Consider the following 27,983-nt stretch of genomic DNA (forward strand, 5'->3'; position numbering starts at 1 on the left):
CGAGCCTGCTCCGCCATTCAATAAAATCATGGCTGGTATTTTTGTGGACTCAGCTCCACTTACCTGCCTGCTCATCATAACCTTTTATTCCTTTACTGTTCAAAAATCTATCTATCTTTACCTTAAAAACATTTAACGAGGTAACCTCAACTCCTTCACTGGACAGGGAATTCCACAGATTCATAACCCTTTGGGTGAAGAGGTTCCTCCTCAACTCAAGTCCTAAATCTGCTCCTCCTTATTTTGAGGCTACACCCCCGAGTTTTAGTTTCACCCGTCAGTGGAAACAACCTCCCTGCTTCTATCCATCTATTCCCTTCATAACATTATATGTTTGTATAAGATCTCCCTTGATTCTTCTAAATTCCAATGAGTATAGTCCCAGTCTACTTAGTCTCTCCTCACAAGCTAATCCTCTCAACTCTCTGAACCTAGTGAATCACCTCTGCACTCCCTCCAGTGCCATTACATCCTTTTTCAAGTAAGGAGACCAAAACTGTACACAGTACTCCAGGTACTGTTAGGTAAATTGGACATTCTGAATTATTCCTGTGTGTGCCCGAGCAGGCGACTAGGGGCATTCATTGCAGTGTTAATGTAAGCCTATATGTGACAATATAAAGATTATTAGATTATTATTAGGTGTGGCCTCACAGCACCCTATACAGCTGCAACATAACCTCCCTGCTTTTAAACTCCATCCCTCTAGCTGTGAAGGATAAAATTCCATTTGCCGCCTTAATTACTTGCTGCACCTGCAAACCAACGTTTGCAATTCAACCACAAGGACACCCAGGTCCGTCTGCACACAGCATGCTTCAATTTTTTACCATTTAAATAGTAGACCATTTTGCTGTTATTCCTACCAAAGTGGACGACCTCACATTTAACAACATTGAACTCCATCTGCCAGACCCTTGCCCACTCACTTAAACTATCTATATTTCTCTGCAGACCTTCGGTGTCCTCTGCACACTTGGCTCTACACTCCTCTAAGTGTCACCTGCGAATGTTGACACATTACCCTTGGTCCCCAACTCCAGATCATAGATGTAAATTGTAAACAGTTGCTAACCCAACACTGATCCCTGAGGCATACCACTAGCCACTGATTGTAAACCAGAAAAACACCTATTTATCCACTCTTTGCTTTGTCAGTTAACCAATCCTCTGTCCATGCTAATACATTACCCGTAACGCCATGCGCCTTTATCTTATGCAGCAGCCTTTTGTGTGGCACCTTGTTGAATGCCTTCTGGAAATCCAGATACACCACATCTACCGGTTCCCCGTTTACTACTCAATCATAATGTCCTCAAAGAATTTCACTAAATTAGACAAACGTGAACTGCCTTTCATGAACCTACGCTGCATCTGCCCAATGGGACAATTTCTATCGAGATGTCTCACTACTACTTCCTTAATGATACATTCAAGCATTTTCCCCACTACAGAAGTTGAGCTAACCAGCCTATAGTCGATCTACCTCCTTTTTGAAATAATGGTGTCAATCTGCTGTTTTCCAATCTGCCAGAACCGCCCAGAGTCCAGCGAATTTTGGTAAATTACCACGAGCGCATTTGCAATGTCATGGGCCAATGTTTCATGCAAGAATTATTTCAACTTTCAATGGCAGCCCAACTGCCGTTCAGTATAACATCTGCGAACGATTTTGATATTATTTATTGTTTTCCTCCATTCTAACTCAGAATATTCAGAAGCAAAGTTGGAGAAACACCAAACACAAACGCCTGCTTTATTTATGATTTACATAGAATGAACCATAACTGTGTGATCTGGTTGGCCTACTGGGCATGGTTCAGATTACTTACTACTGCACTTCTCCAAAGACTAATGCTTCAGAGAAGGATGCATGGGTGGCAAGCCCCATTCGGAAATGTTCTTTTTTGTCTCATCCTTCATGCTGCCCTCCAAGAAATAGGCTTCACATATATTTTGTGTCAGAACGTCTCAGACTAAAAATAATGACAAACAGAAAATTCCCAATTGTGATTAGAGATGTGTACATTTCCATTGTTCACCTGATGAATGCAATAACAGATACTGGCAGGTCTTGTGAAATTCACTTTCTCCAAAAAGGATTTCTCGGAATTGAATTTTATTTGGCATTGTTAATATCAGTTTGCATCTTCTGATTTTAACCATGATAGTGATTCTTTGTGTCATGTCCAGCAAAACAGTAAATAGAACATAGAACATTACAGCGCAGTACAGGCCCTTCGGCCCTCGATGTTGCGCCGACCTGTGAAACCACTCTAAAGCCCATCTACACTATTCCCTTATCATCCATATGTTTATCCAATGACCATGTCAATGCCCTTAGTGTTGGCGAGTCCACTACTGTTGCAGGCAGGATATTCCACGCCCTTACTACTCTCTGAGTAAAGAAGCTACCTCTGACATCTGTCCTATATTTGTCTCCCCTCAATTTAAAGCTATGCGCCCTCGTGCTAGCCATCACCATCTGAGGAAAAAGGCTCTGTCCACCCTACCTAATCCTCTGATCATCTTGTATGCCTCAATTACGTCACCTCTTAACCTTCTCCTCTCTAACGAAAACAGCCTTAAGTCCCTCAGCCTTTCCTCATAAGATCTTCCCTCCATACCAGGCAACATCCTGGTAAATCTCCTCTGCACCCTTTCCAATGCTTCCACATCCTTCCTATAATGCGGCGACCAGAACTGCACGCAATACTCCAAATGCGGCCGCACCAGAGTTTTGTACAGCTGCAACATGACCTCATGGCTCCGAAACTCAATCCCTCTGCCAATGAAAGCTAACACACCATACGCCTTCTTCACAACCCTATCAACCTGGGTGGCAACTTTCAGGGATCTATGGACATGGACACCGAGATCTCTCTGCTCATCCACACTACCAAGAATCTTACCATTAGCCCAGTACTCTGTATTCCTGTTACTCCTTCCGAAATGAATCACCTCGCATTAAACTCCATTTGCCACCTCTCAGCCCAGCTCTGCAGCTTATCTATGTCCCTCTGTAACCTGCAACATCCTTCTGCACTGTCCACAACTCCACCGACTTTAGTGTCATCTGCAAATTTACTCACCCATCCTTCTACGCCCTCCTCCAGGTCATTTATAAAAATGACAAACAGCAGTGGCCCCAAAACAGATCCTTGTGGTACACCACTTGTAACTGAATTCCAGGCTGAACATTTCCCATCAACCACCACCCTCTCTCTTCTTACAGCGAGCTAATTTCTGATCCAAACTGCTAAATCACCCTGAATCCCATGCCTCCGTATTTTCTGCAATAGCCTACCATGGGGAACCTTATCAAACGCTTTACTGAAATCCATATACACCACATCAACTGCTTTACCCTCGTCCACCTGTTTGGTCACCTTCTCAAAGAACTCAATAAGGTTTGTGAGGCACGGCCTACCCTTCACAAAACCGTGTTGACTATCCCTAATCAAATTATTCCTTTCTAGATTATTATACATCCTATCTCTTATAAACCTTTCCAAGACTTTGCCCACAACAGAAGTAAGGCTCACTGGTCGATAGTTACCGGGGTTGTCTCTACTCCCCTTCTTGAACAAAGGAACAACATTTGCTATCCTCCAGTCTTCTGGCACTATTCCTGTAGACAAAGATGACTTAAAGATCAAAGCCAAAGGCTCAGCAATCTCCTCCCTAGCTTCCCAGAGAATCCTAGGATAAATCCCATCCGGCCCAGGGGACTTGTCTATTTTCACACTTTCCAGAATTGCTAACACCTCCTCCTTATGAACCTTCATGCCCTACTAGTCTAGTAGCCTCGACAACATTGTCTTTTTCCTGCGTGAATACTGACGAAAAATATTCATTTCGCACCTCTCCTATCTCCTCAGACTCCACGCACAACTTCCCACTACTGTCCTTGACTGGCCCTACTCTTACCCTAGTTATTCTTTTATTCCTGACATACCTATAGAATGCTTTAGGGTTATCCTTGATCCTACCTGCCAAAGACTTCTCATGTCCCCTCCCGGCTTTTCTTAGCTCTCTCTTTAGGTCCTTCCTAGTTAACTTGTAACTCTCGAGCGCCCTAACTGAACCATCACGTCTCATCTTTACATAAGCCTCCTTCCTCCTCTTGACAAGTGATTCAACTACTTTAGTAAACCACGGTTCCCTCGCTCGACCATTTCCTCCCTGCCTGACAGGTACATACTTATCAAGGACACGCAGTAGCTGTTCCTTGAACAAGCTCCACATTTCAATTGTGCCCATCCCCTGCAGTTTCCTTCCCCATCCTCTGCATCCTAAGTCTTGCCTGATCACATCATAATTGCCTTTCCCCCAGCTATAACTCTTTCCCTGCGGTTATATACTGGTCCCTTTCCATCGCTAAAGTAAACGTATCTAAATTGTGGTCACTATCACCAAAGTACTCACCTACCTCCAAATCTAGCACCTGTCCTGGTTCATTACCCAGTACCAAATCCAATGTGGCCTTGCCTCTTGTTGGCCTATCTACATACTGTGTCAGGAAACCCTCCTGCACACATTGGACAAAAACGGACCCATCTAAAGTACTCGATCTATAGCGTTTCCAGTCAATATTTGGAAAGTTAAAGTCCCCCATAACAACTACCCTGTTACTTTCGCTCCTATCCAGAATCATCTTTGCAATCCTTTCCTCTCCATCTCTGGAACTTTTCGGAGGACTATAGAAAACTACCAATAGGATGACCTCTCCTTTCCTGTTTCTAACCTCAGCCCATACGACCTCAGTAGACGAGTCCTCATCAAACGTCCTTTCTGCCACCATAATACTGTCCTTGACTAACAATGCCACCCCTCCCCCTTTTACCACCTTCCCTGAGCTTTCTGAAATATCTAAACCCCGGAACCTCCAACAACCATTCCTGTCCCTGCTCTAGCCATGTTTCCGAAATGTGATTCACCTGAGGAAGGAGCAGTGCTCCGAAAGCTAGTGTTTGAAACAAACATGTTGGACTTTAACCTGGTGTTGTAAGACTTCTTACTGTGCTCACCACAGTCCAACGCCGGCATCTCCACATCACAATTATGAATTGTTGTGTTAAGCGTTCACATGGAGGTAAATCATAGTCAGATTAGAACTCCATTATGCGCTTGGTAAGGAGAGTGTGGCACCTCAGCTGACCTCTGTGGCTGTTGGTCTTTCAGAGGGATGGGCAACAGGACAAAATGGAGGTAAATGTGCTCAAAAGGAGAGGTTTTCACCTTAGCAGGTGCAGTGGCTGCTCTGGGGATAGTTTTGGGGAATTAAGCTGGGCAGGTGGACGGGTATCAATGGGAGGGCATTTTGGCATTGTGATTGTAGTTCAGTTTCCATTTCACTTCCTGGAAAGAGATACTTGAAGGTAAATAATTGTCAGAGGAGTGGGCGATATTCATGGAGCTTTTGCCGTTTTTATGGCTGGATTGCTGTTCGTCGGTATCCTAGCTGGCACTAGCCATATTAATACTGTGGCTACCAGGGCAGATCAAAGGCTAGGAATCCTCTAGTGAGTAACTCACCTCACCTCATGACTCCTCCTCTCTCCCCTCCCCCCACAAAAAAAAACCTGTCCACCATCTACAAGGCACAAGTCAGGAGTGTAATTGAATACTCTCCGCTTGCCTGGATGAGTGCAGCTCTACCAACACTAAAGAAACTCCATCCAGTGTATGTAAGCCACGCTGGCTGCGTATGATTGTTGGTTGGGTGGGCGTGATCAGTTCTGTTGTTTTTTTCCTCTTGAAAATTGTTGTTAAAAATTAGATATACCGTAATTAAATATTTTTCAAAAAAAAAAGAAGCTCCATCCAGGACAAAGCAGCCTGCTTGATTGTTCCTCCTTCTACAAACATTCAAACCCTCCACTACCGACAAACAGTGGCCGCCGTGTGTACCATCTACAAGATGCACTGCATTAACTCGCCAAGTTTGCTTTGACTTTCCAAACCCATGACCCACGATTGAGACATGGTCTCATATTAACATCTCACCTAAACATTGGCACCACAGACAGTGCAGTGCCTCTCGCAACTGCTCTGGGACTGTAAGGCCATGTGCTCAGCTCTCTGGATGGGTAGATGCCAGTGTTTTAACTGTACTGGAACAGCTTGGTAGAGGGCGCAGCACCAGTTTTCAGCACTGTTGCCAGAATATATATTGTCAGGGCTCACAGTCTTTGCAGTATCAACTTTTACAGATGCACTATAGAAAGCATCCTATCTGGCTGCATCACAGCCTGGTATGGCAAATACTTGGCTCAAGACTGCAAGAAACTTCAGAGAATCGTGAGCACAGCCCAATCCATCACACAAACTCCTCTCCCATCCATTGACTCTATCTACAGCTCCCGCTGCCTTGGGAAAGTGGGCAGCATAATTAAAGACCCCTCCCACCTGGCTTACTCAGTCTTCCAACTTCTTCCATCGGGCAGGAGATACAAAAGTCTGAGAACACCCACGAACAGATTTAAAAACTGCTTGTTCACCACTGTTACCAGACTCCTAAACGACCCTCTTATGGACTGACCTGATTAATACTACACTCCTGTATGTGTCACTCGATGCTGGTGTCGATGTATTTACATTGTGTACCTTGTATTCCTATTATGTATTTTCTTTTCTTTTCATGTGCTAAATGATCTGCTTGAGCTGATCGCAGAAAAATACTTTTCACTGTACCTCGGTACACGTGACAATAAACAAATCCAATCCAATCCATTACCATCTAGAAGGAGAAGAGCAACAGTTACCTGGGAACCCCACCATCTGGAGGCTCCCTTCCCAAGTCACTCACCACCCTGACTTGAAATATATTGCCATTCTATTACTGTCGCTGGGGCAAACTCCTGGAACTCCCTCCCTAACAGCATAGTGGATGTGCCTACACCTCAAGGACTGCAGCGGTTCAAGTAGACAACTCCCCACCACCTTCCGAAGGGCGATTAGGGATGGGCAATAAATGCTGGCCTTACCAGCGACGCCCATATCCCGCAAATTAATTATTTTTTAAAAACTGTAGTTGATGGATGGGCTGCGGGGTTTGGGGTGGGTTTTGCCCTTTTGTTGCAAATTAGTTGGGGTTAAAAGGCCCAAATCAGAGTTCCTAGACAAGAGTCACCTTTTGTGTGACTGCTCAGCTCATGGCTGCCACCGGATGTCATTGTCCAAAACGTTTGAGGCAGAAGAATCCAGTTTCATGGACCATGTAGGTACCAACAACAGAGGTAGAACTTGGAAGGGGGTTTTAATAGAGAGTATGATGAGCTGAGCACAAATTAAAAAGCAGAACCTCAAAGGTCACAATCTCCAGTTTATTACCTGAGACACATGCTCATTGCTACCAAGGGGTGGCTTTACTCTCAGATCATTAATTAATCTTGTCATATTTCACAATACCAAGTTTAATATCATTTGCTCTGTGGTTGATTCCAGAATGTACTAGTCTAAGAAACTACCTTGAATGCATTCTGTGACCTCTTAATCCAAGCTACCACTGCCAATCTGATTTTTCCAGTTTAAAAGTAGATTAAAGTCACCCATGATAATTGCTGTCCTTTTATCACAAGCACCCAATATTTATTCTAGCCACTTGTCAATTGGATTTCCTACTGAAGCCATATCACACCACCAGAAAAACCGCGGGCGGATGTGCGTGTCAGCAGGAGAATGGAGTCCCAGCAGCTGGAAAATTCTGCCCAAGGATTGGTAAACAGACATGGATAAATTCAGTGAGTGGGCAAAAATCTAGGAGTTGGAGTATAACATAGGAACATATGAATTTGCTCACTTTAGCAGGAAGAATAAAAATGTATTACTAAAATGGAGAACAAGTGCAGAATTTCAAGGTGAGGAGGGACGGTGCATATATCACTAAAAGCTCGTGTGAAGGTACTGCACTTAATCAAGAAGGCTAATAGAATGCTATCCTGCATTATAAGAGGATTTAACATAAAAGTAACGATGTTATGCTTCAGTTATGCAGGTCATTGGTGAGACCACATCTCAAATATTGTGAGCAGTTTTGGTTTCCTTATATAAAGAAGGTTAGAAATGTGTTGGAGATGGTTCAGAGGAGGTTTCAGATGTGGATAGGTTGGACAGTTGGGCTTGTTTCCACTTGAGTTTAGAAGAGTATGGGGTGACTTGATTGACGCATACAAGATCATGAACGATCTTGACAAGGTGGTTGTGGAAAGGATGTTTCCTGTTGTGGCTGAGTCCAGAACTAGGGGGCACTGTTTTAAAATTGGGGATTGCCCTTATAAGGACAGCGTTTAAGAGAATTTTTTTCTCTCAAAGGATTGTACAACTTTAGAACTCTCTGCCTCGGGCAGCACGGTGGCCTAGTGGTTAGCACAACCGCCTCACGGCGCTGAGGTCCCAGGTTCGATCCCGGCTCTGGGTCACTGTCCGTGTGGAGTTTGCACGTTCTCCCCGTGTCTGCGTGGGTTTCGCCCCCACAACCCAAAAATGTGCAGAGTAGGTGGATTGGCCACGCTAAATTGCCCCTTAATTGGAAAAAATAATTGGCTAATCTAAATTTATAAAAAAAAAAAGAACTCTCTGCCTCAGAAGGCGGTGGAGGCGGGGTCATTAAATATTTTTAAGGCGGAGATAGACAGATTCTCGTTGGGCAAGGGTTATCGGGGGTAGATGGGAATGCAGAACTCGAAACACAAGCTCAGCAGCCATGATCTTATTAAATTTTGGAGCAGGCTCGAGGGGCCGAATAGCCTACATCTCTTTTGCTCATATATAGGCAGGTGAAATAAGTGGGAAACAAGATGGACAATAATGTGGGGAAGTGCAAAGGTATTCACTTCGGTCATAATAGAAAAGCTGAATATTTTTTGAAAGGTGTGAAACTTGTAAATGTTGATGTACAAAGACATTTGTTGTGCTTGTACCAGAAAAGCAATAAGTTAGCATGCAGGTACAGCAAGTAATGAGAAAGACAAATGGTGGGCAGCGCAGTGGCTAGCATTGATGCCTCACGGCGCTGAGGTCCCAGGTTCGAACCCGGCTCTGGGCCACTGTCCGTGTGGAGTTTGCACATTCTCCCCGTGTTTGCGCGTGTTTCGCCCCCACAACACAAAAGATGTTCAGGGTAGGTGGATTGGCGGCGCTAAATTGCCCCTTAATTGGAAAAAATGAATTGGGTACACCAAATTTAAGAACAAAAGTAAGGCAAATGGCGGGTGTCCTGTGGCGGTCACACACAAGGTAGCTCCCACCTGAGTCCTTGTTTTTTGGTCCTATTAGCCCATTTCCCAGGGGAAATATGTGGACAGACAAGGTCCATGTAACAGTTCTTTGCAGGACAATGTCGAAGGCTGCGAAAAAGAAAGTTGGAAAGGGATATGAGTGGTAGCCCTTTAGAGGAGACAGAGAAGGTGCGAAGCTTGTTGGGAGCAGAATGATGGAGGCAAGCTTGTTAGGTGGGGCCGCACTTATTACAGTGGATAAACCGACGGAGGTAATGGCAGCCAAGTTTAAGAGACAATTCGGCAAGCACTTTGTGAGGCAGGAGAAGGAGATTTTAGTGTCCCTCAAAAAGCCGATGGAAGATGTTCTGGACCCGATAAGGGAGAAATTGGGACCGGCCTCGGTGCGGGAGCATGGAAAGATGCTGAAGGGAGTGGAAGAGACCTTGTCGTGACACAGTGACCAGATAACCTCACTGGAAGCTGAGCTACTGGTGGGGGTGGAGAGGAATAAGGTTCTGAGAGTGAAGGTCGAGAATCTGGAAAACAGGCCGAGGAGGCCGAACTTCAGGACCGTGGGGTTGCCGGATGGGATGGAGGGTCCGAGGCCAACCTAGTACTTTGCTGAGATGTTTGCAAAGTTGATTGGGGAGGGGTGGAAGAACAGATGTCCCCGCCCCCTGAACTGGACAGGGCCCACCGAACGCTCCAGTTGAGGCTACGGAGAATGAGCCACCATGGGCGGCGATGGTGTATTTTCACAGTTACTAGACAAGGGAGCAGGTCCTGAAATGGGCTGAAGAAAATCGTAAGGTATGGTGGGGAGGCAGCAGCATTCGGATCTACTAAGATATCGGGGCAGATCTGGCAAAGAGGTGTTGGCTGTTAATAAGACGAAGTCGGCCTTTAAATAAGGCAAAGTCGACGCTGTATAACAGTGGTGTGTGTTTTGTTGTGGTGTACTGGCGAGGCTGCGGATTACGTACAATTCCAAGGATCACTTTTTTGGGATGGCAGAAGAAACGGAGGCTTTCGTTAAAGCACAAGGGCTTGGATTGAACTTAGTGGGTTGAATGGGACTTCTACAGATGATGATGGGGCGGAATGTTTGGAGATACTGTAATATTTTGTATATATGTTTGGTTAATTGAGATTTATGGTTCTGTATTGGAAGGGATATGTTGTTGGGAGTGGTTCGGGGGCCCAGGAAATTGGGGATAAGAAATAAGGTAGTAAGGTGCATAATATATGGCCCAAGGTGGAGGAGTTGCGAAGTTTAAAGGCTATTGTTTTGGTTATTGTTTTGCAGCGGGAGAGTGAGGGAGTTTCTGTTCTTTTCTTTGTTCATTGGGTATAGGCATTAGAGATTTGGTATTAGTGATAGATCCGGTTCAGCGTCTCGCGTGGAGGCTGGATGTGGGGTTATTGGCAGACCTCGCTCTCAACTCCCTGGTGAGTCCATCGAAGACTTCTGGCGGGCCCTAATCCCACTCATCCGGGACTGTGACTGTCAGGCTGTTACGGCCACTGAACATTCAAACCTCCTTATGAGGAACACGTTCGTTACGGGGATTGGGTCGGACCTCATACGCCAAAGACTGTTAAAGGGGGCCACGCTTGATCTAGCTGAGACAAAGAAGCTAGAGCTTTCCATGACGATCGCCTCGCACAACATTCAGGCCTACACCCCCAGCCACGTGGCCCACCCCTCCTACGCATCGTGGACCCCACAGACGGCCGCCCCAGCGTGGGCCTTACCCAGCAAATGCGCCTGTGCAGCGCGCCAGCCTTCGCACCCCGGGGGCCCCCGATGCTATTTTTGCGGCCAGCAGAAACATCCTCGTCAATGCTGCCCGGCCCGTGCTGCCCTTTGTAAAGCTAGCGGTAAAAAGGGGCACTTTGCCGCGGTGTGCCAGGCCCGTGCAGTCGCTGCTGTCGCCCCACCCCCCTAGTCAACGCACAATGGGCGCCGCCATCTTCACCTCCCCGGACCACACGCGGCCAGTGGGCGCCGCCATCTTTACCTCCCCAGATCACGTGTGGCCAGTGGGCACCGCCATCTTCCCCCCCTCAGACCACGTGCAGCCCATAGGCGCCGCCATCTTGTCCAACCCCCACTTCGTGTGGCCCATGGGCGCCGCCATTTTGTCCCCCTCAAGATCTTCTGGCGCCGCCATCCTGTCTTCCCCATGGCACATGGACACCGACAGCATTTCAGGACTTGGACCCCCAGGCTCCCCATCATCCAACGTCAGCGACGACCGACCACGACTCGCTTCAGTGACAATCGACCGGTCTTGTCCGCACAACCTGGCCACAGCATCGACCAGCGTGAAAGTCAACGGCCATGTGACCTCTTGCCTGCTGGACTCCGGGAGCACCGAAAGCTTCAGCCACCCGGATACGGTAATGCGCTGCTCCCTCGCGGTACATCCGGCCAACCAAAGAATCTCCCTGGCCTCCGGATCCCATTCCGTCACGATCCGGGGGTACTGTACGGTCACACTCGCGGTCCAGAGGACAGAATTCAGTGGCTTCTGCCTCTACATCCTCCCTAACCTCTGCGCTGCCCTGCTTCTAGGCCTGGACTTCCAGCGCAACCTCCAGTGCCTCACCCTAAAATTTGGCGGGCCCCTACCACCCCTCACTGTGTGCGGCCTCACGATCCAAAAGGTCGATCCGCCTTCCCTCTTCGCAAATCTGACCGTGGATTGCAAACCCGTCGCCACCAGGAGCAGACAGTACAGCACCCAGGACAGGACCTTCATCAGGTCCAAGGTACAGCGGCTGCATCGGAAAGACATCATCGAGGCCGGCAACAGCCCTTGGAGAGCCCAAGTGGTAGTCGTTAAAACTGGGGAGAAAAACAGAATGGTCATGGACTACAGCCAGACCATTAATCGATGCACGCAGCTCGACGCGTAACCCCTCCCCCGCATATCTGATATGGTCAATCAGATTGCACAGTACCGGGTCTTCTCAACGGTTGACCTCAAATCCGCCTACCACCAGCTCCCCATTCGTAAATCGGACCGACCATACACTGCCTTCAAGGTGGACGGTTGCCTCTGTCACTTCTCAGGGTTCCCTTCGGCGTTACTAACGGAGTCTCGAGAGATGGACTGAATGGTCAACCGGTACGGTTTGCAGGCCACCTTCCTGTACCTAGACAACGACACCATCTGCGGCCATGACCTGCAGGACCACGATGCCAACCTTGCCAAATTTCTTCACACCGTCACCCTCCTAAACCTCACCTACAACAAGAAGTGCGTGTTTAGCACAACCCGCTTAGCTGTCCTCGGCTGTGTGGTCCAGAACGGAGTTCTGGGGCCCGAACCCGACCGCATGCGCCCCCTCATGGAGCTCCCCCTTCCCCACTGCCCCAAGGTCCTCAAACGCTGCCTGGGGTTCTTCTCATACAACGCCCAATGGGTCCCAAACTATGCAGACAAGGCCCGCCCACTCATACAGTCCACCCACTTTCCCCTGACGGCCGAGGCACAACAGGCCTTCGCCCGTATCAGAGCCGATATCGCCAAGGCCATAATACACGCAGTAGATGAGACACTGTCCTTTCAAGTAGAGAGCGACGCATCAGACGTCGCCCTAGCCGCTACCCTCAATCAGGCAGGCAGACCCGTGGCATTCTTCTCCCGCACCCTTCATGCCTCAGAAATTCGGCACTCATCCGTCGAAAAAGAGGCCCAAGCTATTGTTGAAGCTGTGTGGCATTGGAGGCATTACCTAGCCGGCAGGAGATTCACTCTCCTCACTGACCAACGGTCGGTAGCCTTCATGTTTAATAACACACAGCGGGGCAAGATCAAGAACGATAAGATCTTGAGGTGGAGGATCGAGCTCTCCACCTATAATTACAAGATTTTGTATCGCCCCGGTAAACTCCACGAGCCCCCAGACGCCCTATCCCGAGGTACATGTGCCAGCGCACAAGTAGACCGACCCCAGGCCCTGCACGACAGCCTTTGTCACCCGGGAGTCACACGGTTGTACTATTTTATCAAGGTCTGCAACCTGCCTTACTCCGTCGAAGAAGTACGGACAATCACCAGGACCTGCCAGGTCTGTGCGGAGTGCAAGCCGCACCTCTACCGGCCGGACCGGGCGTGCCTGGTGAAGACCTCCCGCCCCTTTGAACGCCTCAGCGTGGATTTCAAAGGGCCCCTCCCCTCCACCGACCGTAACACGTCTTTTCTCAGTGTGATCGATGAGTACTCCAGATTCCCCTTCACCATCTGCCACCGTCATCAAAGCCCTCAACAAAATCTTCGCTCTGTTTGGTTTCCCCGCCTACATCCACAGTGGCAGGGGATCCTCATTCATGAGTGAGGAGCTGCGTCAGTTCCTGCTCAGCAGGGGAATCGCCTCCAGCAGAACGACAAGCTATAACCCCCGGGGAAATGGACAGGCATAGATGGAGAACGGGACGGTATGGAGGGCCGTGCAAATGGCCCTACGGCCCAGGAACCTCCCAGCCTCTCGCTGGCAGGAGGTCCTCCCTGATGCACTACACTCCATTTGGTCACTACTGTGCACCGCCACTAACAACACACCCCATGAACATCTCTTTGCCTTCCCCAGGAAGTCCACATCCGGGGTGTCGCTACCTACTTAGCTCGCAGCTCTTGGACTCGTCCTGCTCCGTCGACACGTCCGCCTCCATAAGGCGGACCTGTTGGTGTGAGGAATTGAACAAATGAATGTGATCAAAATAGTTAGTTCAAATATTAGTTACAATAATGTAGATGTGAGCGAGTCTGATAGTAGTGAGTTCACAAATAAAGGACAAAGGGATTCAGAAAGCATGGCAAGGAAGAGGGGAGGGGTGCCTCGTGGAGGATGGGTAAAAGGATGCTGGGTAACAAGAGGCCCAGGGTTGAGGAATGCAAAGTGAGCCAATCAGGATATATGGTCAGGTCAGGAGGTGTATAGGATGACCTACGGGAATCTTGTATGTGAAACTTGATGCCATTTGAATGATATTTGCAGAGATTTCTTTGTCTTCGATTTCACTTGGTTCTGGAGCTTCAGAAGACACCTACGTGTTCTGAGCCTCTGTGGATTGAGTCAGCCTTGCAAGTTGGTTAAAAATAAATAATACTATACCTACAAATCCATCTCGAGTTTTATTGAGGCCGGACTGACGGGTAAAGAACTCATATTGTCAGGTGGAGAGGGTGCAATTGCTCCATGCAAACCCCCAGTATGCCTACGTGGCGTACCTGACGGCCGCCAGGACACTGTCTCCCTCAGGGACCTGGCACCAGCAGGTTCCACACACACACACACCCCTCCGGCCCGGCGCCACCCTCCCCTCCCCCGGCGCTCCCAGCATCAACCCCACCAGGACCATCCGTCCTTCCCCTGCCCACGCCCGAGGATGAAGAGGATTTTGGCACGATCCCACAGTCACCGAACATCAGGCCAACGTCGACATCGCCGCCAGCACTACGTCGCTCCCAGCGGAACATGAAGGCCCCAGTGAAACCTCTAACTGGTCCACTGGACTTCAAAAGACAATTTTTTTGCTCTCAACTACTGTAAATATAAATTCATTGCTGAATATAGTTCTCCACCGCCCCCGCTGGAGTCAATTTTAATAGGGGGTGAATATGGTAAACCACTGTTGCACCTGTATTAGGTGATGTATGGTAGGACCTGTACTACAGGTTCGCCGGTAGTCCCTGCCTGCTGGCTCCGAAGGCTGAACTGTACATGATGGTAAGTAGGGACAGCACTGATCTGCAGAGGTGGGACAATCTTCCTCCATCCTTGATGGGCAGGGTTCAGTTCAGTCAAGATGAACTTTTTACCAAGGTTTCTGTTCTTGTTCCAGTGTTTACGGTCTTTCTCCCTAAATCGTTTTTTGGGTAGGTCGAAAAATTGATCACATCCTTTATATGGGCGGGCAAAGCTGCGAGGGTCAAAGAAAAGTTCTCCAGAGGGATAGACAGTCAGGGGGCTTGGCGTTGCCGAACACTGGGTGGGATTCTCCAGTCTCCGATGCCGAAATTGCATTCAACGATCGGCCGGAGAAGCCACGTTGGCGCTGAAATCAGGGGTGCCGCTGCTTTTGCGATGCTCCACACCCTCCAAAATGTACGCCTCACGCCGTATGGACGACCTCGGGATGTTACCTGAGGCCCTCCCCCCGATGCTCCGCCCCTGATGGACCAAGTTCCTGACGGCGTCGGTCGCATATGGTATTTATTTTCGGGAACTTGGTGTGGCGGCTGTGGACTATGTCCAATGCTGCCGCAGTCGGGAGGGGAGCCGATTCACAGGCAAGGGGACTTTAGCGGGGCTGGGGACACTGGTGGGGGTGGTGCAGGGGGGAAGAGCCTGGCCAAAAGAGGGTCACTCTTTGGCAGGGCAGGTCCATGTGTGACCGGCGCCATGTTGCTACATGTTGCTACATGCCGGCACCATGCGCATGGGCGGCCACAACCCCGGCAATTCTCTGGCCGTATCCACAGCTAGAGCTGGGTGCTCTATGCTGCGTACCTACTAGCCTCCCCATTGGAAGTGAATCGGTGGCCATTTTTTTAGGTCGTGAAATGCCACCGTTCCCACGCAACGTCAGCACTTAGTCTCAGAATCGGAGAATCTAGCCACTGATATTTTATTACTGTGCAGCAAATGTGGAGAAGTTGCTAGGTTGGTGATCTCGGAGCTATGTGAGTGCAGATGGAATCAAAGTTGTGCAGAGGGTCTGTGTTGAGGGTCTTTAGCGGCAGCCTCACTCCCGTTCTCATCAGTAGAATATTCCACAAATCCGGTGGTTTTCTCCACTTTGAACATATGGAGATAATTTGACAGCATTTAAAATTGGGGGCTATATTGAGGCTGGCTTGATCTGAATGAATCATATGTTCGAGCCTGTGAGGTTGAATGCCACTTACGGGTGGGGGTGGGAGGGGAAAGGGTTGGAAAGAATGGGGCATCTGTTCTTGGAGTGGGGGGGGTTTGCCAGTTTAGAGGAAGTGTTAGAGAAGTTTCGCCTCTTGGTATCTGACTCATTCAGATACTTATAAGTCTGGAATTTTGTGAAACAGAACTTCTCGACATTCCCATTGGCAGTGCCAACCTCGCAAATGGAGAAGGTTTTTTTCACTCACAGGGTCTGAGGAAGGGAGCATTTCCGGTATCTGTGTCACAGGATGCTGTATCGATGGAGGGGATTAAGGCCAATTGGGAGGAGGAATTGGGGCTTGTTTTGGATGATGAGATGTGGAGTGAGGTGCTGCAGAGGGTAAACTCCAGGTCCTCATGCGCTAGGCTTGGTTTAATCCAACTGAAAGTAGTTTATGGGGCATACCTGACTAGGTCCCAGGTGAGCAGGTTCTTTGCAGGGGTGGAAGAAAAGGGTTCAGTCCCCGGCTTGGGTCAGTGTCTGTGTGGAGTTTGCACTTTCTCCCTGTGTCTGCGTGGATTTCATCTGGATGCTCTAGTTTCCTTCCGCAGTCCAAAGATGTGCATGTTAGGTAAATTGACCACGCTAAATTGTCCTTGTCCAAAAAGGTTATACTGGGTTACTGGGATCGGGTGGAGGTGTGTGCTTAGGTGGGTGCTATTTCCAAGGGCTGGTGCAGACTCAATGGGCTGAATAGCCTCCTTCTGCCCTATTAATTCTATGAATTCACACCATTACACTACCTCATTCCAGCTACAGTAGTCTGGATTTATTTTTAAATAACTTATCAATAAATACAAAATATTTATGAAGTATTTGGGAAGCAAAACTGGAAGCTTGAAAATTTAACCCAGATGCCCAAAATCTTATTTTTAAAATAGAATCCAATTGTTTCTACTTATGTCTCTGTCTGACATTAGGGAGGTATCATAGAATTATAGAATTTACTATGGTCGGTACTGGTTAGTTGGTAAAGCAAATTTTGGAATTTGAGTCCGAATTCCACATACTCCCTTCGCTGAGCCAGGCTTGGGTTTAGACTTCGAGAAAAGTGGGAAAGTGAGAGAGAATCTTTGATATGTCACTTTTGAAATTTTAGGTTTGCCACATGGTGGCACCAAACTTCAACTTGTGCCGAAACAGGTTGTGACTAAACATTGCTGTTGTTAGTCTGGCAAAAAAGTGTATGGACAATGTCTTCATACTGGCTCCTATAGATTGACTACAGTTAAAGAGTGGATACAGATCAGAATATGAGGGAACAGAACTGGCAATGATACAATTGATGTTAGTGCCCAGTCATCCAAAAATCAGCCAAATTTCTTGCTCCTGATCACTAACCAGTGGCCACGTTGACAGATCTTTGGGTGTCAGGTGAAGAACCGGCTTGGCTTGGCGTTGAAGCTAAACAGCCTTCCAACACTCAGTGGAATTTCTGGCTCTCGACAGGACTGAAATTGGTCTTCTCCAGGAGCAGGAAACGAGCTCAGAGTGAACAGACATGATTTTGCAGTCCATTTTAGTGAATGGCAGGGGTGGAATCTAGGAGTGCAGTTTTGGGGTGTGGGATGAAAGCTGGGAGTTGTGTGATCGGAAGAGGAGGGTGGAACCTGAGGGTGGTGTTTCCGAGGGTAGGGGCTTACCTGGGATCCAGCAGAGGGCAGCAGAGCAGAGCTACTGATCGGCTGTTCTGGGGAAATTTGCATACGTGCAGTGCGGTCAGCCTAATTTGAAGGTGTACCTGAGAAGGAGACCCGAGGAGTTTGAGTGAAGGCAAGTATCCAGCAGAGGGCAGCAGAGCAGAGCTACTGATTGGCTGTTCTGGGGAAATTTGCATACGTGCAGTGCGGTCAGCCTAATTTGAAGGTGTACCTGAGAAGGAGACCCGAGGAGTTTGAGTGAAGGCAAGTATCCAGCAGAGGGCAGCAGAGCAGAGCTACTGATCAGCTGTTCTGGGGAAGTTTGCATACGTGCAGTGCGGTCAGCCTAATTTGAAGGTGGTTTGTGGAGGGGCTGTTGTAAAGTGACAGTTAGCGGGAGCAGGGGCCTGTCGTGAAGGTGAGTGAGTGCCTTTAAATTTGCGTACCTTTCAGCGGGAGCAGGGTTTGAGGGAATATCAGGTAAGCTCTTTTTTTTCTTTTTCTTGTTTTTTTTTAAATCTAGAGGTGATGTCAGGGAAGGCAGTACAATGCTCCTCCTGCAGAATGTTTGAGGTGAGGGACACCGTCAGTGTCCTGCTGATTTCATCTGTGGGAAGTGCACCCAACTCCAGCTCCTCAAAAACCGTGTTAGGGACCTGGAGCTTGAGCTGGATGAACTTCGGATCATTCGGGAGGCAGAGGGGGTCATAGATAGAAGCTTCAGGGAGGTAGTTACACCAAAGACTGGAGATAGATGGGTAACTGTAAGAGGGACTGGGAAGAAGCAGTCAGTGCAGGGACCCCCTGCGGTCGTTCCCCTGAGTAACAAGTATACCATTTTGGATACTTGTGGGGGGGGGGACTTACCAGGGGTAAGCCATGGGGTACGGGCCTCTGGCACGGAGTCTGTCCCTGTTGCTCAGAAGGGAAGGGGGGAAAGGAGTGGAACATTAGTAATTGGGGACTCAATAGTCAGGGGCACAGATAGGAGATTTTGTGGGAGCGAGAGAGACTCACGTTTGGTATGTTGCCTCCCAGGTGCAAGGGTACGTGATGTCTCGGATCGTGTTTTCCGGGTCCTTAACGGGGAGGGGGAGCAGCCCCAAGTCGTAGTCCACATTGGCACTAACGACATAGGTAGGAAATGGGACAAGGATGTCAGGCAGGCCTTTAGGGAGCTAGGATGGAAGCTCAGAGCGAGAACAAACAGAGTTGTTATCTCTGGGTTGTTGCCCGTGCCACGTGATAGTGAGACGAGGAATAGAGAGAGAGCAATTAAACACGTGGCTACAGGGATGGTGCAGGCGGGAGGGATTCAGATTTCTGGATAACTGGGGCTCTTTCTGGGGAAGGTGGGACCTCTATAGACAGGATGGTCTACATCTGAATCTGAGGGGCACCAATATCCTAGGGGGGAGATTTGTTAGTGCTCTTTGGGGGGGTTTAAACTAATTCAGCAGGGGCATGGGAACCTGGATTGTAGTTTTGGGGTACGGGAGATTGAGAGTATAGAGGTCAGGAGCACAGATTTGAATTCGCAGGAGGGTGCCAGTGTTCAGGTAGTAGTGTGTCTATTTCAATGGCAGGAGTATACAAAATAAGGTAGGGGAACTGGCAGCATGGGTTGGTACCTGGGACTTCGATGTTGTGGCCATTTCAGAGACATGGATAGAGCAGGGACAGGAATGGTTGTTGCAGGTTCCGGGGTTTAGGTGTTTTAGTAAGCTCAGAGAAGGGGGCAAAAGAGGGGGAGGTGTGGCGCTGCTAGTCAAGGACAGTATTACGGTGGCGGAAAGGATGCTAGATGGGGACTCTTCTTCCGAGGTAGTATGGGCTGAGGTTAGAAACAGGAAAGGAGAGGTCACCATGTTGGGAGTTTTCTATAGGCCACCTAATAGTTCTAGGAATGTAGAGGAAAGGATGGCGAAGATGATTCTGGAAAAGAGCGAAAGTAACAGGGTAGTTGTTATGGGAGACTTTAACTTTCCAAATATTGACTGGAAAAGATATAGTTCGAGTACATTAGATGGGTCGTTCTTTGTACAATGTGTGCAGGAGGGTTTCCTGACACAATATGTTGACAGGCCAACAAGAGGCGAGGCCACATTGGATTTGGTTTTGGGTAATGAACCAGGCCAGGTGTTAGATCTGGAGGTAGGTGAGCACTTTGGAGACAGTGACCACAATTCTGTGACCTTTACATTAGTGATGGGAAGGGATAAGTATACCCCGCAGGGCAAGAGTTATAGCTGGGGGAAGGGCAATTATGATGCCATTAGACATGACTTAGGATGTGTAGGTTGGAGAAGTAGGCTGCAAGGGTTGGGCACACTAGATATGTGGAGCTTGTTCAAGGAACAGCTATTGCGTGTTCTTGATAAGTACGTACCAGTCAGGCAGGGAGGAAGGGGTCGAGCGAGGGAACCGTGGTTTACCAAAGAAGTGGAATCTCTTGTTAAGAGGAAGAAGGAGGCCTATGTGAAGATGAGGCGTGAAGTTTCAGTTGGGGCGCTTAATAGTTACAGGGAAGCGAGGAAGGATCTATTCTAAAGAGAGAGCTAAGACGAGCAAGGAGAGCACATGAGAAGTCTTTGGCAAGTAGGATCAAGGAAAACCCAAAAGCTTTCTATAGGTATGTCAGGAATAAAAGAATGACTAGGGTAGGAATAGGGCCAGTCAAGGACAGTGGTGGGAAGTTGTGTGTGGAGGCTGAGGAGATAAGTGAGATACTAAATGAATACCTTTCGTCAGTATTCACTCAGGAAAAAGATAATATTGTGGAGGAGAATGCTGAGACCCAGGCTATTAGAATAGATGGCATTGAGGTGCGTAGGGAAGAAGTGTTGGCAATTCTGGACAAGGTGAAAATAGATAAGTCCCCGGGGCCGGATGGGATTTATCCTAGGATTCTCTGGGAAGCCAGGGAAGAGATTGCTGAGCCTTTGGCTTTGATGTTTAGGTCATCATTGGCTACAGGAATAGTGCCAGAGGACTGGAGGATAGCAAATGTGGTCCCTTTGTTCAAGAAGGGGAGTAGAGATAACCCCGGTAACTATAGGCCGGTGAGCCTCACGTCTGTTGTGGGTAAAGTCTTGGAGAGGATTATAAGAGATACGATTTATAATCATCTAGATAGGAATAATATGATTAGGGATAGTCAGCATGGTTTTGTGAAGGGTAGGTCATGCCTCACAAACCTTATCGAGTTCTTTGAGAAAGTGACTGAACAGGTAGACGAGGGTAGAGCAGTTGATGTGGTGTATATGGATTTCAGTAAAGCGTTTGATAAGGTTCCCCACGGTCGGCTATTGCAGAAAATACGGAGGTTGGGGATTGAGGGTGATTTAGAGATGTGGATCAGAAATTGGCTAGTTGAAAGAAGACAGAGGGTGGTGGTTGATGGCAAATGTTCAGAATGGAGTTCAGTTACGAGTGGAATACCACAAGGATCTGTTCTGGGGCCATTGCTGTTTGTCATTTTTATAAATGACCTAGAGGAGGGCGCAGAAGGATGGGTGAGTAAATTTGCAGACGACACTAAAGTCGGTGGAGTTGTAGACAGTGTGGAAGGATGTTGCAGGTTACAGAGGGACATAGATAAGCGTTTTGCGACACGCCGCTCGGAGAATCGCGGGTCGCCGTTTTTATGGCGACCCGTGATTCTCCGACCCGGATGGGCCGAGCGGCCTGCCATTCCCGACCTGTTCACGCCGGCAGAAACCACACCTGGTCGCTGTCGGCGTGAACATATCGCAAAAGGTGAGTTTGGGGCCTGTGGGGGGCGGAGAGGGGAGCGAGCACCACGGCCGTGCTCGGGAGGGGACTGGCCGCATCATTCCCGCGGCCGAGTTCCCCGCAACACCGCTCCTAGCCCCCCCCCCTTCCCCCCCCCCCGGGCGGGGGGGGGGAGAATAGGGGGCAAGGGGCGGCCTCTGACGCCGTTGTGAAACACTCCTGGTTTCACAACGGCGTCGTTGCGGAGAAGTCCGCCCCATGTTCTTGCCCACTCATTTAACCTTTCTATATTTTGAAAAGTAGGGTTATATTTGATATTTTCCAATCTACAGGAACTGTTCTAAAAAACAAGAAATTTTGAAAGATTAAAAGCAATGTCTCGAACGTCTCTGCAGCCACCTCTTTTAAGACCTCAGAAGTAGGCAAAAGTCAGGAGATTTGTGGACCTTTTGTGCTATTAATTTCTACAGTAGTATTTATTTAGTTACATTGATTACTTTAAGTTCCTCGCTATCATTAGACCATTTGTTCTCTACTATTTCCCAAAAGGTTTCTGTGATGAAAACAGAAACAATGGGCAAATTCTTCGCCCTGCCGCATCCGTTTTCTGGTGTAGTGGGCCCCCGCCAGCAGCGGGATCCTCCGTCCTGGCTGCCAGCCAATGGGGTTTCCCATTGTGGGCACCCCCATGCCATCAGGAAATTCGAGGGCGGAGTGAACTGCCGGCGAAACGGAAGATCCCGCCGATGGAGAATCCAGCCCAAAATATTTGCTTAATCACTGCTATTTCTGTAATCCCCATTGTTCCTTCTGTTTCTGCTTCTCGGAGACACACACTTGCTTTTGGTATCTCTTCATTTTTGTGAACTTATAAAACTCTCACAATCTGAACAGAGGAGGCTGAGAGGTGATTTATTTGATGGGTGTAAAATGATTCGGGCCCTTGATAGAGTGGAGAGGCAAGATAAATTTTCCTTCGCAGAAGGGCCAGAGATTTAAAGTATTTGATGGAAGATTATGGGGGAAATTGCCCGAAAGGATAATTGGTAGAGAAATCCTCATCGTATTCAAAAAGTACTTGGACATGTTTTTGAAGTGCCATAACCTCCAAGGCTACAAAACAAGACCTGGAAGGTGATGTTGGGCCCAAATAGTTTATCAGTTATGGGCAAAATGGCCTACTTCTATGCTGTACATTTTATGATGCTTGCTAGTTTAGTCTTGTCTTCTATTTTCTTTCTCTGTGACATTTTCCTTTGCTGATTTTTGAAACACTCCCACTCCTCAGGCTTACCTTTGCTTTTGGTAACATTGTAAGTGTCTCCCTTGAACCTTAAAGTACTTTATCCTTAAAGTATTTTTCAGCCATTGGTGGGCCACTATTCCTATGGGGTTTTATTTGTTCAGGAAATGTATAATTGTTGCAGATAGTTTTCAATTTCGCCATTGTTTATCCACCATCAATCTTTTAATCTAATAGCTAATTCTTCCGCAGCCAACTCATCTTTCATAACCATAGATTTATTCAACCATCTGTATGAAAAAACATTTCCTGGTTTAAATTGTAAGTGACCTAGTTCTGAATTAAGGTTATGGGCTGGGTTTTTGCAGTCAAGGAAGCTCTTCATCCTGGTGTGCACATCACCACAAATCTGTCCACCCACATCGATGCTACCACCGTGAAAGCACAACAGCGCCTATATTTCCTCAGGAATCTAAGGAAATTCGGCATGTCCACACTGATTCTTACCAACTTTTACAGATGCACCATAGAAAGCATCCTATCGGGCTGCATCACAGCCTGATATGGCTGAAACTTCAGAGAGCTGTGAACACAGCCCAGTCCGTCACACAAACCCGCCTCCTATTCATTGGCTCCATCTGCATCTCCCGCTACCTTGGGAAAGCGGGCAGAGTAATCAAAGACCCCTCCCACCCGGCTTACTCACTCTTCCAACTTCTTCCATCGGGCAGGAGATACAGAAATCTGAGAACACGCTGGATTAGATTCAAAAACAGCTTCTTCCCTACTGTTACCTGGGGCGGAATTCTGGGGGGTCAGACAATTGCCCAGGGCCGGCGTCAATCCCGCCCCCGCCGTGTCCTGAATTCTCCGCCCCTCGAGATTCGGCGGCGGGAATTGCGCCGGCACGCGATGGACCGAAGTCCCGCCGCTGACAGGCCTTTTCCGCGGGCGTGGTTTAAACCACCTCTGGTACCGGCGGGATTGGCGGTGCGGGCGAGCTCCGGGGTCCTGGGGGGGGGGGGGGCGGGGCGATCTGACCCCGGGGGTGCCCCCACGGTGGCCTGGCCCGCGATCTGGGCCCACCGATCGGCGGGCAGGCCTGTGCTGTGGGGGCAAGACTTCCGCCCCCGCCACGGCCTTCACCATGGCGGGGACGGAAGAGACCCCCTCCCCTGCGCATGCGCCGGTATGATGTCAGCAGTCGCTGACGCTCCAGCGTATGCGCGGACTTCCGCCGGCTGACGAATGCCTTTCGGCCCCGGCTGGCGGGGCGCCAAAGGCCGTTCGTGCCGGCTGGCGGAGCGGAAAAAACTCTGGCGCAGGCCTAGCCCCTAAAGGTGTGGAGAATTCTGCACCTTTGGGGAGGCCCGACGCTGGAGTGGTTCACGCCACTCCGTCCCACTGGGACCCCCCGCCCCGCCGGGTAGGGGAGAATCCCGGCCCAGATTCCTAAATGACCCTCTTATGGACTGATCTGATTAATACTACACTCCTGTATGCTTCACCCGATGCCGATGTCTATGTATTTACATTGTGGACCTTGTGTTGCCCCATTATGTATTTTCTTTTCTTTTCAGGTACTAAACTATCTGTTTGAGCTGCTCGCAGAAAAATACTTTTCATTGTACCTCGGTACATGTGACAATAAACAAATCCAATCCAATCGAACATTACTCCACTGTGCAGGTATTCAAATTCATGGTCATCTGCTGTATGCTACTCAACTTCTCCGCTGCCTCCACAACCTGAGAAAGAGAGGCAGCCTGCATATTCCCTTTCTGCGAGGGCTGAACAAGTTCAGCAATTTGACATGCATTTCTAACTTCAATCGCAGTTCGACATTCGTCAAGGGATATGGGGAGCAGGCAGGAAAATGGATTGAGGCTGAAATTCAGCTATGATTGTATCAAGTGGTGGAACAGATTCGAGGAGCCTTCTGGCTTACTCCTACCCTTATTCCTTATGTTCACGCCTTCGCCAGCTGCTCCACAATTCTTACCTTCACAATTTCAGTAATTGTCCCCTTTTTATCAACACTATTTCGTACCTTCCTCACTTACCTACAGACATAAAAGCCAACACCAAATTCAAATCAAATTTACCAAAGTGATACCAAGCAGGCTTTCAAATGTGGTATTCAGAGTCCAATATCAAACTCTACCCAAAATCATGAGCAGGAAAGACTTTCAATTTCTTCATGTGCAGCTAGTGTTGTCATGACCTGGGTTAGAGGATATCCCTCATCTTCTCCAGCTCCTGAATCCCTGAGGATTGAGGAAATGTAGGAAATAGGCACAGGAATAGGCAATTCAGTCCTTCAAGCCAGCTTCACCATTCAATGTGATCATGGCTGATCCTCTATCTCAACATCATGTTCCTGAGCTTTCCCCATACCTCGACACCTTTGGAGTCCAGAAATCGATATATTTCCTTCTTAAATATATGCAGTGACTTGGTTTCCACAGCCTCCTGTGATAGAGAATTCCACAGGTTCATCACCCTCTGAGGGAAGAAATTTCTCCTCATCTCAGTGCTAAATAGCCTACTCCGTATCGTAAGACTACCCCCCTCCCTCCCCTCCCCACCCCCCACCACAGCCACAGAAAACAACATCCCTGCATCTAGCCTTTATAGCCCTTACAGAACTTTATGTTTTTCATGATATCCCCTCACAATCTTCTAAACTCCAGTGAATATCCCTCCTCCTTTATTTACATACTCCCTCCACTCCACATCTCCCTCCACTCTTCTTTCTCCTCCATTTCCATCCTCCCATTCTCACCCCTCAAGCCTCTTCATCATCACATCTCCCTCCCCCCTCCATCTTTGAATCTCCACCCTTTCCTGCCTCTCCTTGTCCCCACCGCTCCGTCAACCTTCCCCTCCCCATCTCCACCTCTCCCTCCCTCCCCCTTAATTGCTTCCCTTCCCCTCCGCAGCTCTCCCTCCCCCCATCTTCACTTCTCCCTCCCTACCACTCCCCAGCTCTCCCTCCTGCTCTTCAGTTCTCCCTTTTCTCTCCATCTCCACCTCTTCCTCCCTCCCACTCCCCATCTCTCCCTCCCACTTCCCAGTTCTCCCGCTACCCAGTTCTCCCTCCCCAGCTTTCCCTCCCCCCTCTCTCCCATTCCCCAGCTCTCCCTCCATTACCCGGCTCCCCCTCCCCACCTCTCCCTCCCTATCTCCACCTCTCCCTACCTATCTCAACCTCTTTCTCCATCCCCCTGCCTATCTCCACCTCTCCCCCTCTCCCCTTCCTCAGCTCTTCCTCCCAATTTCCCCCTCACCCTCCCTCCCTGCCACCACCTCCCCCTCTCTCCCGCTCTCCCGTCTCAGCTCTCCCACCCCTTCCCTATCTCTGCCTCCCCCTCCCCAGCTCTCCCTCCCCTCCCTATCTCTTCCTCTCCCTCCCCAGCTCTTCCTCCCCATCTCCTCTTCCCCCTCTCACTTCCTTTCTTCACCTCTCCCTTCCTGCTCCCCATCTTCACCTCTTCTACCCCACCTCTTCTCCCCACTCCCCATCTTCACCTCTCCATATCATGGGGACCTTGAATTTCAAAACATTTATTGGACGATGGGTGCCCTCAATTTGTCACTCTTCAATTTCCAGACCATTCGTGTTTTATTGATGCTGGTGAGGACAGGATACCAAGGAGAACTCTCCTGTTTTTCTAACAGTGCCATGAAATCTTTTCCATCCACCTGAGAAAGTGGACAGTGTTACAGTTTAATGTCTTGTCCAAAACACAGCAACACTGGAATTTTCGCACTCCTGCTGTATGGTGTTGTGATCTGTATATCTGCTGGTAGGTAAAGGGTTAACAACTGCATCATCGTGTTAGACAACCACTAGATGGCAGCACTAGATTCATGTATATAAACTGAACTCAGAGGATCTTCCTTCCTCTTCGAACTAGGAGTGACTCGACAGCAGAATGTTCGAGAGATATAGCTTAGTTGGCACGTGTTGTTAAATATAATTAATACTTCTGATTTACTTTATCTACAGTTATTTCTCATTAGTATTTATATTAGTTATTTATTAAATGTCATTTGCTTTAAATTGAAGACTGATAGTTTCATTGAAATTCAACCATCAGATCATTCTGGGAGTAAAGCAAAGAGTAACGACATATTACGATCACGTAAAGTAACATATGGGACTAAGTGTCAGCCTATAATTATGCTCACGCCGTTGAAATGGGACCTGAACCTTGTGATTCTGGGGTCAAATTGCTACCACCGAGTCATGATGATTAATTAGTATTAGAGTTTTAATGATTTTTCCTTTTTAATAGTGTGTTTCAGCTGGTGAATTTGGTGGACTCCAGGCTGCCACAGTCAGGAAATGAAAAAGTCGAGCTTGCTATGCTTAGCTTCTTTGACCAGTTTCGTAAAACATACATTGGTGACCAACTTCACAGATCCTCAAAGGTAGGCTTTGGCTTCTGAACGCTTTATAGAGTCTAAAATGCTCGACATGAAATGTAAGCAATCATTTCTACAGCATGTCATTCTGGTATGTTTTCGCTATTAAAGAGACCTGGCAATGGGTTCATTTGTGTGTCGCATTGCTTCAATTTGGCAATTAGGAATCCGGATCAGTAAGGAATAGAGGTTGATCGGTGAGCTAAGTCAGGTGGCTCAAGTAAAGCATAAACACTGGCATTGGCATGGATGGGCAGAATGGCCCGGTTTGTGTTATAAAGTCAATGTAATTATTTTATCACTTGATTCTCCCGACTGTTTCTTTCAGAATTTCCTCTCCTAGTTGTGTGGGGTCTTTTTTGGTAACGGTTCCATGGATGCTGTTGGCTACCTGGCCCCTCACACATGTGGCCATTATTTATGTACGAGGCCAGATAAGAACTTTTGGTAGGCTGGTCTTTCACGGGAGCATTCTGTCCTCACTCAGTATACAGGTGATTGTGCTCCCAGGAGGAGCTCCATGATTACACCAGGAGTGTTTTGGCTGAGTTTCTTGTTCCCTCCCTTCTCCCTCCATCCACCCACTCTGCTGTAGCTTAAGAGCACCGAGGCAAATTGTAAATTCCTCTACTGTTGCCCCATCCAACTTGCCAATTTATACAAAACAAGGATTGATCTTAGAATTTTGATGGTCAGCTGCTTATTGGGAAAATTATCTTCATCATGTGGTGATATGCCTCTGGGCGATATCATAGTTGGAAGGTGTGCAAACTCCAACC

At 48.3% G+C, this 27,983-nt stretch overlaps 1 protein-coding gene across 1 annotated transcript in view; it reads left to right on the forward strand.

Moving 5' to 3' along the window:
* LOC119965026 (ran-binding protein 17-like) overlaps positions 1–27,983 on the forward strand; it is a 1,262,848-nt gene that overhangs the window by 397,314 nt on the left and 837,551 nt on the right. The window contains exon 14 of the mRNA XM_038795235.1: positions 27,075–27,210. Coding sequence (XP_038651163.1) covers positions 27,075–27,210 — 136 coding nt within the window. The remainder of the gene's footprint in view (positions 1–27,074; positions 27,211–27,983) is intronic.

This window comes from Scyliorhinus canicula, chromosome 4, assembly GCF_902713615.1.
Source record: "Scyliorhinus canicula chromosome 4, sScyCan1.1, whole genome shotgun sequence".
NCBI lineage: Eukaryota > Metazoa > Chordata > Chondrichthyes > Carcharhiniformes > Scyliorhinidae > Scyliorhinus > Scyliorhinus canicula.